At 41.9% G+C, this 13,111-nt stretch overlaps 1 protein-coding gene across 1 annotated transcript in view; it reads left to right on the top strand.

Annotated features, from left to right (window-relative positions):
* Window positions 1–13,111, top strand: part of IPO8 (importin 8) — a gene marked incomplete in the record, with an annotated part of 217,276 nt that overhangs the window by 38,456 nt on the left and 165,709 nt on the right. The window contains 5 exon segments of the mRNA XM_053718807.1: window positions 1,531–1,630; window positions 4,068–4,144; window positions 4,217–4,333; window positions 4,471–4,560; window positions 4,636–4,801. Coding sequence (XP_053574782.1) covers window positions 1,531–1,630; window positions 4,068–4,144; window positions 4,217–4,333; window positions 4,471–4,560; window positions 4,636–4,801 — 550 coding nt within the window.

Genomic DNA, 13,111 nt, shown 5'->3' with positions numbered 1-13,111 from the left:
CCTTCTTTATGCCCAAATCCTTCTTCAAAGAAGGAACGTCTACTGCACAACCTGGATGTAGTCTGTGCTCTAAAATTTTACTTACAGGCAACTAAGGAATTTCGACAAACGTCTTCTCTGTTTGTCATTTACTCTGGGCAGAGGAGAGGTCAAAAAGCTTCCGCTACCTCTCTTTCTTTTTGGCTTCGTAGCATAATTCGTTTAGCTTATGAGACTGCTGGACAGCAGCCTCCTGAAAGAATTACAGCTCATTCTACTAGAGCTGTGGCTTCCACTTGGGCCTTCAAGAATGAGGCCTCTGTTGAACAGATTTGCAAGGCTGCAACTTGGTCTTCGCTTCATACTTTTTCCAAATTTTACAAATTTGACACTTTTGCTTCATCAGAGGCTATTTTTGGGAGAAAGGTTCTTCAGGCAGTGGTTCCTTCTGTATAAAGAGCCTGCCTATCCCTCCCGTCATCCGTGTACTTTTGCTTTGGTATTGGTATCCCAGAAGTAATGATGACCCGTGGACTGATCACACTTAACAGAAGAAAACATAATTTATGCTTACCTGATAAATTCCTTTCTTCTGTAGTGTGATCAGTCCACGGCCCGCCCTGTTTTTAAGGCAGGTAAATATTTTTTAATTTATACTCCAGTCACCACTTCACCCTTGGCTTTTCCTTTCTCGTTGGTCCTTGGTCGAATGACTGGGAGTGACGTAGAGGGGAGGAGCTATATGCAGCTCTGCTGGGTGAATCCTCTTGCACTTCCTGTTGGGGAGGAGTAATATCCCAGAAGTAATGATGACCCGTGGACTGATCACACTACAGAAGAAAGGAATTTATCAGGTAAGCATAAATTATGTTATTGTACCAACAAACATCAGAAATATGTAGAAATATTGATTTGTGAATAAATAAAACATACTCTGTGAAATATTCGTATTTTCATGTCATGTTAGCGTACTTGAAAATATGCGATCGGGTTTGCACAAGAGTGGGGTGTTTTTCCACTTTTTTTTTTTTTCTCCATTGACTTGTATGGGGAATACGCAATATTTTAAGTTTGGCTTTTTGTGCTCATCAGGTTAGCGCACAAACGAAAACAGTTTACTTTCAACTCGTAATACGAGTTCAAAAAGCCTACTTCTAGTGCAATTAACGCTTGAGCGGGGGCTTTATTTAGCGTTTCACTTGTAATCTGGCCCATAATTAGATATGTCAGCTAAAATCCTGCTCGGTAACATCAACACTTTCCAGGTCCTGAGCAGGACATAGACTGTGATTGGAGACTACATGCAAATTCTCTTCCTAATTGGTTCAGGAGCTGAGCAGGGCTTTAGCTTTGTGTTAAACCCATTTGTGGAGTTTAGCCAGGGGACGTTAGTACAAAAATAAGCTTTAAGGATTTCCATTTTGTTTTTGTATTAGAATGATCCTTTAACAATTTTCACATTCCATTTTTTTATGTATTTAGAGTTTTTTATTTTTATTCTTTATTCCAGAATGTCTCACAACATATAGCTATTTTCTTTGTCGTCCTTAGAGTATTGCTCAAGAAGTGATTTTCCCACTTATGTGTTATAAAGATGAGGATGAAGATTTGTGGCAGGATGATCCCTATGAGTATATTCGCATGAAGTTTGGTAACCACATTTTATTGTTATACGGTATCAGGACAGGCTGAGTCTATGATTACAGAAAGCAGAATGTGCATTATGGTTGTTACATGCCCAACTAAACCAGTACTGCAGTAAGTAGTAATTCCTTTTCTACTGGACAAATATTCCTTGTTTGAGAGCTTCCTATCGGCATCAGGTCAGAAGCATTGCTAATCAATACAATTGGAATAACAAATTAAAATGCAGAAAAGGGTTAAAAGAACATAGTGATGAGAGAGGGGTGTCATAAAATGATGGGGATTTTTTTTTAAATAGCCGGTACACACAGCACAGCCAGTCACGACAAAACAGGGCCAGTAAACTATAACATTTTTAAACATGCATATGGATTGAGAACAGCCAATAGGATTGAGGTTGCATTCTATTGGCTGTTCCAATCAGATGTCTTGAAGATGGACCCGCTCCGTGCCCGATGGATGAAGATAGAAGATGCCGTCTGGATGAAGACTTCTGCCCGTCTGGAGGACCTCTTCTTCACGGTTTGGATGAAGACTTCTGCCCGTCTAGAGGACCACTTCGCCCGGCTTCATTGAGGACTTCGGCCCGGTTGGGTGAAGACTTCTCACGGTAGGGTGATCTTCAAGGGGTTAGTGTTAGGTTTTAATAAGGGGGGATTGGGTGGGTTTTAGAGTAGGGTTGGTTGTGTGGGTGGTGGGTTTTAATGTTGCGGGGGGGTATTGTACTTTTTTTTTTTTTTTTTACAGGTAAAAGAGCTGATTACTTTGGGGCAATGCCCCGCAAAAGGCCCTTTTAAGGGCTATTTGTAATTTAGTATAGGGTAGGGCTTTTTATTATTTTGGGGGGCTTTTTTATTTTATTAGGGGGATTAGATTAGGTGTAATTAGTTTAAAAAACTTGTAATTATTTTATTATTTTCTGTATTTTTTTTATTTTTTTCGTATTTTAGATAATTGTATTTAATTGTATTTAATTGTATTTAATTGTAGTTAATTTAGGGAATTAATTTAATTATAGTGTAGTGTTAGGTGTAATTGTAACTTAGGTTTAGGTTTTATTTTACATGTAAAATTGTCTTTATTTTAACTAGGTAGTTATTAAATAGTTAATAACTATTTAATAACTATTCTACCTAGTTAAAATAAATACAAATTTGCCTGTAAAATAAAAATAAATCCTAAGCTAGCTACAATGTAACTATTAGTTATATTGTAGCTAGCTTATGGTTTATTTTATAGGTAAGTATTTAGTTTTAAATAGGAATAATTTAGTTAATGATAGTAATATTTATTTAGATTTATTTAAGTTAGGGGGGGTTAGGGTTAGACTTAGGTTTAGGGGTTAAGAACTTTAATATAGTGGCGGCGATGTTGGGGGCGGCAGATTAGGGGTTAATAAGTGTAGGTAGGTGGCCGCGACATTGGGACGGCAGAGTAGGGGTTAATAAATAAAATGTAGGTGTCGGCGATGTTGGGGGCAGCAGATTAGGGGTTCATAAGTATAATGTAGGTGGCGGCGGTGTCCGGAGCGGAAGATTAGGGGTTCATAATATAATGCAGGTGTCGGCGATGTCGGGGGCGGCAGATTAGGGGTTAATAAATGTAAGATTAGGGGTGTTTAGACTCGGGGTTCATGTTAGGGTGTTAGGTGTAGACATAACTTTTATTTCCCCATAGGAATCAATTTGGCTGCGTTAGGAGCTGAACGCTGATTTTTTGCAGGTGTTAGGTTTTTTTTCAGCCGGCTCTGCCCCATTGATTCTTATGGGGAAATCGTGCGCGAGCATGTTTAGCCAGCTCACCACTAACGTAAGCAGCGCTGGTATTGAGGTGAGATGTGGAGCAAAATTGTGCTCTCCGCTCACTTTTCTGCAGCTAATGCCGGGTTTTTAAAAACTCGTAATACCAGCGCTGTCTGTAGGTGAGCGGTGAGCATAAACTGCTCGTTAGCACCGCACCCCTGTTAACGCAAAACTCGTAATCTAGACGTATGTTTTTATACTGGCTTTTCTCATTCTTAGCCACTCTGTGCCTTTCACTCTCAGATCGATCCGCTACTGTAATGTATGTAGGTCCAATAAAAAGATATTGCTACTTACTGCAGGGCTCTGTTAAATTGGCATCTAAATAACCAGAATAGCATAAACAAAAAAATGGAAGGAAGTAGTAAAAACACCCTAAAAGTCTTAAATCAAAATATTTCTATTTATGGTCAGCTACAAAGCTACTCCTCTTACTCACAAAAGCTTGAAAGCCACAGCTTTGGTTGCATCTAACAGCTCAATACATGTTTAGATCATTTCCAAGAGAAGAACAAAATAAAATGGTGTTAAAAAGAAATTGTAACCTTCAGATAAATGCAATATAATCCCATAGCTTTTATATACAGTGAAAGGCCTCCCTTTAATGCTACATATATATTTCTTTATGGTTTGCTTTTCTAGATGTATTTGAAGACTATGTATCTCCATCAACAGCAGCACAAAACCTTCTGTATACCGCTTCAAAGAAGAGGAAAGAGGTAAGAGTTTTAAAATAGGCTGAATATGTTGATATCGGTCAGTTGGGTATTAACGTTGTCTTTCCACTTTAGGTATTGCCGAAAATGATGACTTTCTGTTACCAGATACTTACAGGGTCATCGGTAGATACTCGGAATATAGATGGTGCTCTTCATGTTGTCGGCTCACTGGCTGAGATCTTATTAAAGGTAAACAAGGAGCATGGACGTTGAATTTTAAAATTGACTGTGGTTTATTCATTTAATTAGCTTAGAGTTCCTTTTGTGATCATGTGATGAGGGAGGTGGTTCTTGTCAAGTAAATTCACTGATGTTTTTAACTGCAGAAATCGGTATACAAGGATCAGATGGAAGTTTTCATTCAGAATCATGTCTTCCCCCTTTTCTTGTCAGAGCTGGGCTATCTCCGAGCAAGGGTATGTGTTTATTCACTTTATGAATAGTAGAATACGTGTCAGGATCTCAACTTATTTGATGTCCATTTTCCTTAGTCTTGCTGGGTCCTACATTCCTTTAGCTCTTTACGGTTCCACAATGAACTTAACCTTAGAAATGCAGTGGAGCTGGCAAAGAAAAGTTTGATTGAAGATAAAGAGCTGCCTGTCAAGGTGGAAGCTGCTATCGCACTGCAGATGTTAATAAGCAATCAGGCCCCTGGTAAGTAAAGGACATTTTAAAAACCTTATCCTTGTTTATGGTTCCTGGAATAGACAGTTTTGTACTTATAAATAGCGACACTTTTTATTATAAATTAAATGGCTTCCTGTGTTCCCTTTATTGGCTGATGTTAACCCCTTAATGACCACAGCACTTTTCCATTTTCTGTCCATTTGGGACCAAGGCTATTTTTACATTTTTGCGGTGTTTGTGTTTAGCTGTAATTTTCCTCTTACTCATTTACTGTACCCACATATATTATATACCGTTTTTCTCGCCATTAAATGGACTTTCCAAAGATACCATTATTTTCATCATATCTTATAATTTACTTTAAAAAAAATTATAAAATATGAGAAAAAAATGGAAAAAAAACACACTTTTTCTAACTTTGACCCCCAAAATCTGTTATACATCTGCAACCACCAAAAAACACCCATGCTAAATAGTTTCTAAATTTTGTCCTGAGTTTAGAAATACCCAATGTTTACATGTTCTTTGCTTTTTTTGTAAGTTATAGGGCCATAAATACAAGTAGCACTTTGCTATTTCCAAACCATTTTTTTTCTCAAGATTAGCGCTAGTTACATTAGAACACTAATATCTTTCAGGAATCCCTGAATATCTATTGACATGTATATATTTTTTTTTTTAGTAAACATCCCAAAGTATTGATCTAGGCCAATTTTGGTATATTTCATGCCACCATTTCACCGCCAAATGCGATCAAATACAAAAAATCGTTCACTTTTTCACAAATTTTTTCACAAACTTTTGGTTTCTCACTGAAATTATTTACAAACAGCTTGTGCAATTATGGCATAAATGATTGTAAATTTTTCTTTGGGATCCCCTTTGTTCAGAAATAGCAGACATATATGGCTTTGGTGTTGCTTTTTGGTAATTAGAAGGATGCTAAATGCCACTGTGCACCACACGTGTATTATGCCCAGCAGTAAAGGGGTTAATTAGGGAGCATGTAGGGAGCTTTTTGGGGTAATTTTAGCTTTAGTGTAGTGTAGTAGACAACCCCAAGTAATGATCTAGGCCCATTTTGGTATATTTCATGCCACCATTTCACCGCCAATTGCGATCAAATTAAAAAAAAAGTTAAATTTCTCCAACATAGGTGTGTCCGGTCCACGGCGTCATCCTTACTTGTGGGATATTCTCCTCCCCAACAGGAAATGGCAAAGAGCCCAGCAAAGCTGGTCACATGATCCCTCCTAGGCTCCGCCTACCCCAGTCATTCTCTTTGCCGTTGTACAGGCAACATCTCCACGGAGATGGCTTAGAGTTTTTTAGTGTTTAACTGTAGTTTTTATTATTCAATCAAGAGTTTGTTATTTTAAAATAGTGCTGGTATGTACTATTTACTCAGAAACAGAAAAGAGATGAAGATTTCTGTTTGTATGAGGAAAATGATTTTAGCACCGTAACTAAAATCCATGGCTGTTCCACACAGGACTGTTGAGAGCAATTAACTTCAGTTGGGGGAACAGTGTGCAGTCTCTTACTGCTTGAGGTATGACACATTCTAACAAGACGATGTAATGCTGGAAGCTGTCATTTTCCCTATGGGATCCGGTATGCCATGTTTATTAAGATAGTGAATAAGGGCTTCACAAGGGCTTATTAAGACTGTAGACTTTTTCTGGGCTAAATCGATTCATTATTAACACATATTTAGCCTTGAGGAATCATTTATTCTGGGTATTTTGATATGATTATATCGGCAGGCACTGTTTTTGACACCTTATTCTTTAGGGGCTTTCCCTAATCATAGTCAGAGCCTCATTTTCGCGCCGGTATGGCGCACTTGTTTTTGAGGACAGCATGGCATGCAGCTGCATGTGTGTGGAGCTCTGATACATAGAAAAGTCTTTCTGAAGGCATCATTTGGTATCGTATTCCCCTTTGGGCTTGGTTGGGTCTCAGCAAAGCAGATTCCAGGGACTGTAAAGGGGTTAAATATAAAAACGGCTCCGGTTCCGTTATTTTAAGGGTTAAAGCTTCCAAATTTGGTGTGCAATACTTTTAAGGCTTTAAGACACTGTGGTGAAATTTTGGTGAATTTTGAACAATTCCTTCATACTTTTTCGCAATTGCAGTAATAAAGTGTGTTTAGTTTAAAATTTAAAGTGACAGTAACGGTTTTATTTTAAAACGTTTTTTGTGCTTTGTTATCAAGTTTATGCCTGTTTAACATGTCTGAACTACCAGATAGATTGTGTTCTGACTGTGGGGAAACCAAGGTTCCTTCTCATTTAACTATATGTATTTTATGTCATAAAAAAAAAAAAAAAAAATTTAGTAAAAATGATGCCCAAGATGATTCCTCAAGTGAGGGGAGTAAGCATGGTACTGCATCATCCCCTCCTTCGTCTACACCAGTCTTGCCCATACAGGAGGCCCCTAGTACATCTAGTGCGCCAATACTCCTTACTATGCAACATTTAACGGCTGTAATGGATAATTCTATCAAAAACATTTTAGCCAATATGCCCACTTATCAGTGAAAGCGCGACTGCTCTGTTTTAGAAAATTCTGTAGAGCATGAGAACGCTGATGATATGGTTTCTGAAGGGCCCCTACACCAGTCTGAGGGGGCCAGGGAGGTTTTGTCTGAGGGAGAAATTTCAGATTCAGGAAACATTTCTCAACAAGCTGAACCTGATGTGATTACTTTTAAATTTAAGTTGGAACATCTCCGCGCTCTGCTTAAGGAGGTGTTATCCAATTTGGATGATTGTGATTATCTGGTCATTCCAGAACCACTATGTAAAATGGAAAAGTTCTTAGAGGCCCCGGGGCCCCCCGAAGCTTTTCCTATATCCAAGCGGGTGGCGTACATTGTTAGTAAAGAATGGGACAGGCCCGGTATACCTTTAGTACCTCCCCCCATATTTATAAAATTGTTTTCCTATAGTCGACCCCAGAGAGGACTGATGGCAGACAGTCCCCAAGGTCGAGGGGGCGGTTTCTACTCTACACAAGCGCGCCACTATACCCATAGAAGATAGTTGTGCTTTCCAAGATCCTATGGATAAAAAATCAGAAGGTCTGCTAAAGATGTTTGTTCAGCAAGGTTCCCTTCTACAACCAATTGCATGCATTGTCCCTGTCACTGCAGCCGCGTGTTTCTAGTTTGATGAGCTAGGAAAGGCGATTATTAGTAATTCTTCTTCTTATGAGGAGATTATGGACAGAATTCGTGCTCTTAAATTGGCTAATTCTTTCACCCTAGACGCCACCTTGCAATTGGCTAGGTTAGCGGCGAAAAACTTCTGGGGTTGCTGTTGTGGCGCAGAGCGCTTTGGTTAAAATCTTGGGCAGCGGATGCGTCTTCCAAGAACAAATTGCTTGACATTCCTTTCAAGGGGAAAACACTCTTTGGCCCTGACTTGAAAGAGATTATCTCTGATATCACTGGGGGCAAGGGCCACGCCCTTCCTCAGGATAGGTCTTTTCAAGACCAAAAATAAACCTAAGTTTCGTCCCTTTCGCAGAAACGGATCAGCCCCAAGGGCTACGTCCTCTAAGCAGGAAGGTAATACTTCTCAAGCCAATCCAGCCTGGAGACCTATGCAAGGCTGGAACAAAGGAAAGCAGGCCAGGAAACCTGCCACTGCTACCAAGACAGCATGAAATGCGGGCCCCCGATCCGGGACCGGATCTGGTGGGGGGCAGACTCTCTCTCTTCGCTCAGGCTGGGGCAAGAGATGTTCTGGATCCTTGGGCGCTAGAAATAGTCTCCCAAGGTTATTCTCTGGAGTTCAAGGGGCTTCCTCCAAGGGGGAGGTTCCACAGGTCTCAGTTGTCTTCAGATCACATAAGAAGACAGGCATTCTTACATTGGGTAGAAGACCTGCTAAAAATGGGAGTGATTCATCCTGTTCCATTAGGAGAACAAGGGATGGGGTTCTACTCCAATCTGTTCATAGTTCCCAAAAAAGAGGGAACGTTCAGACCAATCTTAGATCTCAAGATCTTGAACAAGTTTCTCAAGGTTCCATCGTTCAAGATGGAAACCATTCGAACACTCCTTCCTTCCATCCAGGAAGGTCAATTCATGACCAAGGTGGATTTCAAGGATGCGTATCTACATATTCCTATCCACAAGGAACATCATCGGTTCCTAAGGTTTGAATTCCTGGACAAGCATTTCCAGTTCGTGGCGTTTTCTTTCGGATTAGCCACTGCTCCTAGGATTTTCTCATAGGTACTAGGGTCCCTTCTGGCGGTGCTAAGACCAAGGGGCATTGCTGTAGTACCTTACTTGGACGACATTCTGATTCGAGCGTCGTCCCTTCCTCAAGTAAAGGCTCACACGGACATTGTCCTGGCCTTTCTCAGATCTCACGGATGGAAAGTGAACGTGGAAAAGAGTTCTCTATCTCCGTCAACGAGGGTTCCCTTCTTGGGAACTATAATAGACTCCTTAGAAATGAGGATTTTTCTGACAGAAGCCAGAAAAACAAAACTTCTAGACTCTTGTCGGATACTTCATTCCGTTCCTCTTCCTTCCATAGCGCAGTGCATGGAAGTGATAGGTTTGATGGTAGCGGCAATGGACATAGTTCCTTTTGTGCGCATTCATCTAAGACCATTACAACTGTTCATGCTCAGTCAGTGGAATGGGGACTATTCAGACTTGTCTCCGAAGATACAAGTAAATCAGAGGACCAGAGACTCATTCCGTTGGTGGCTGTCCCTGGACAACCTGTCACAAGGGATGACCTTCCGCAGACCAGAGTGGGTCATTGTCACGACCGACGCCAGTCTGATGGGCTGGGGCGCGGTCTGGGGATCCCTGAAAGCTCAGGGTCTTTGGTTTCGGGTAGAATCTCTTCTACCGATAAATATTCTGGAACTGAGAGCGATATTCAATGCTCTCAAAGCTTGGCCTCAGCTAGGAGGGCCAAGTTCATACATCAACCATCAGGGGGGAACAAGGAGTTCCCTAGCGATGGAAGAAGTGACCAAAATCATTCTATGGGCGGAGTCTCACTCCTGCCACCTGTCTGCTATCCACATCCCAGGAGTGGAAAATTGGGAAGCGGATTTTCTGAGTCGTCAGACATTGCATCCGGGGGAGTGGGAACTCCATCCGGAAATCTTTGCCCAAGTCACTCAACCGTGGGGCATTCCAGACATGGATCTGATGGCCTCTCGTCAGAACTTTAGAGTTCCTTACTACGGGTACAGATCCAGGGATCCCAAGGCGGCTCTAGTGGATGCACTAGTAGCACCTTGGACCTTCAAACTAGCTTATGTGTTCCCGCCGTTTCCTCTCATCCCCAGGCTGGTAGCCAGGATCAATCAGGAGAGGGCGTCGGTGATTTTGATAGCTCCTGCGTGGCCACGCAGGACTTGGTATGCAGATCTGGTGAATATGTCATCGGCTCCACCATGGAAGCTACCTTTGAGACGAGACCTTCTTGTTCTAGGTCCGTTCGACCCACTCCAGCTGACTGCTTGGAGATTGAACGCTTGATCTTATCAAAGCGAGGGTTCTCAGATTCTGTTATTAATACTCTTGTTCAGGCCTGAAAGCCTGTAACCAGAAAAATTACCACATAATTTGGTATATCTGTTGGTGTGAATCTGCAGGATTCCCTTGGGACAAGGTTAAGATTCCTAAGAGTCTATCCTTCCTTCGAGAAGGATTGGAAAAAGGATTATCTGCAAGTTCCTTGATGGGACAGATTTCTGCCTTGTCTGTGTTACTTCACAAAAAGCTGGCAGCTGTGCCAGATGTTCTAGCCTTTGTTCAGGCTCTGGTTAGAATCAAGCCTGTTTACAAAATTTTGACTCCTCCTTGGAGTCTCAACCTAGTTCTTTCAGTTCTTTAGGGGGTTCCGTTTGAACCCTTACATTTCTTTGATATTAAGTTATTATCTTGGAAAGTTTTGTTTTTGGTTGCAATTTCTTCTGCTAGAAGAGTTTCAGAATTATCTGCTCTGCAGTGTTCTTCTCCTTATCTGATGTTCCATGCAGATAAGGTGGTTTTGCGTACTAAACCTGGTTTTCTTCCAAAAGGTGTTTCTAACAAAAACATTAACCAGGAGATAGTTGTGCCTTCTTTGTGTCCTAATCCAGTTTCAAAGAAGGAACGTTTGTTACACAACTTGGATGTAGTTCGTGCTCTCAAATTTTACTTAGCAGCTACTAAGGATTTCAGACAAACTTTGTCTTTGTTTGTTGTTTATTCTGGTAAACGGAGAGGTCAAAAAGCAACTTCTACCTCTCTCTCCTTCTGGATTAAAAGCATTATCCGATTGGCTTATGAGACTGCCGGACGGCAGCCTCCTGAAAGAATCACAGCTCACTCCACTAGGGCTGTGGCTTCCACATGGGCCTTCAAGAACGAGGCTTCTGTTGATCAGATATGTAAGGCAGTGACTTGGTCTTCACTGCACACTTTTTCTAAATTTTACAAATTTGATACTTTTGCTTCTTCTGAGGCTATTTTTGGGAGAAAGGTTTTGCAAGCCGTGGTGCCTTCCATTTAGGTGACCTGATTTGCTCCCTCCCTTCATCCGTGTCCTAAAGCTTTGGTATTGGTTCCCACAAGTAAGGATGACGCCGTGGACCGGACACACCTATGTTGGAGAAAACAGAATTTATGTTTACCTTATAATTTACTTTCTCCACGGGTGTGTCCGGCCCACGGCCCGCCCTGGTTTTTTTAATCAGGTCTGATAATTTATTTTCTTTAACTACAGTCACCACGGTAACATATGGTTTCTCCTATGCAAATATTCCTCCTTAACGTCGGTCGAATGACTGGGGTAGGCGGAGCCTAGGAGGGATCATGTGACCAGCTTTGCTGGGCTCTTTGCCATTTCCTGTTGGGGAGGAGAATATCCCACAAGTAAGGATGACGCCGTGGACCGGACACACCGTTGGAGAAAGTAATTTATCAGGTAAACATAAATTCTGTTTTTTCACAATTTTAGGTTTCTCACTGAAATCATTTACAAACAGCTTGTGCAATTATGGCACAAATTGTTCTAAATGCTTCTCTGGGATCCCCTTTGTTCAGAAATAGCAGACATATATGGCTTTGGCGTTGCTTTTTGGTACTTAGAAGGCCGCTAAATGCCGCTGCGCATCACACGTGTATTATAGCTAGCAGTGAAGGGGTTAATTAGGAAGTTTGTAGGGAGCTTGCAGGGTTAATTTTAGCTTTAGTGTAGAGATCAGCCTCCCACCTGACACATCAGACCCCTGATCCCTCCCAAACAGCTCCCTTCCCTCCCCCACCCCACAATTGTCCCCGCCATCTTAAGTACTGGCAGCAACTCTGCCAGTACTAAAATAAAATATATATTTAGGCTTTTTTTTTTTTTTAAAGCATATTTACATATGCTGCTGTGTAGGAGCCCCCCTTAGCCCCCAACCTGGCTGATCCCCCACCAAACAGCTGTCTAACCCTCCCCCTCTGCCTTAATGGCCGCCATCTTGGGTACTGGCAGCTGTCTGCCAGTACCCAGTTTATTAAAAAAAACAGTTGCTTTTTCATTTTTTCCCCATTTTCTGTAGTGTAGCTCCCCTACCCACCAAAGAACAAACCCCCACCCCCTCCTAGATACCTTTACTGTTATTTTGTTTTATTAAAATAATAAGCTGTACCTGAAACTTTTCTGTAGTGTAGCGGTTCCCACCCGCTCCCGCCCCGTGCACGCGCCCGCCCGCCACCCGGCGTGCACACGCGCGCGCCTGTGCGCGCCCCCATCGCCCCCGCCCCCGATCCCGCCCCCCTCTACATTACCCGGCCCATCGATGGCCGCCCACCCGCCTCCCAAGTCAGCTCCCACCCACCAACGTTACCGGCCACCAATGTCCGGTGCAGAGAGGGCCACAGAGTGGCTCTCTCTGCACCGGATGGCCATTTAAGGTTATTGCAGGATGCCTCCATATCGAGGCATCACTGCAATAACCGGAAAGCAGCTGGAAGCGAGCAGGATCGCTTCCAGCTGCTTTCCACACCGAGGACGTGCAGGGTACGTTCTCAGGCATTAACTGCCTTTTTTCTGAGGACGTACCCTGCACGTCCTCAGTCGTTAAGGGGTTAAAGGGATATTCCAGCCAAAATTGGAAACCACATGGGTGCATGTCGGTATTGAACAGAAGAAATTTTGTAATATACATGTATTAGCAAAAATGCTTCTAATAAAAACTATAGCTGTTTCAAAAGTGTATTTAAGTATGCACCGTGCACCAGCACTTGCTCAGAGAGCCTAAAGTGATTGTACCATCTGGTAATGACTACATTTGTTAATTGCTGACATGATACAAGTCCCA

This window comes from Bombina bombina, chromosome 6 (assembly GCF_027579735.1).
Source record: "Bombina bombina isolate aBomBom1 chromosome 6, aBomBom1.pri, whole genome shotgun sequence".
NCBI classification, from domain to species: Eukaryota; Metazoa; Chordata; class Amphibia; order Anura; family Bombinatoridae; genus Bombina; species Bombina bombina.
Note: the sequence above shows the minus strand (reverse complement) of the source record. Positions and strands in the feature narration are given on the sequence as shown.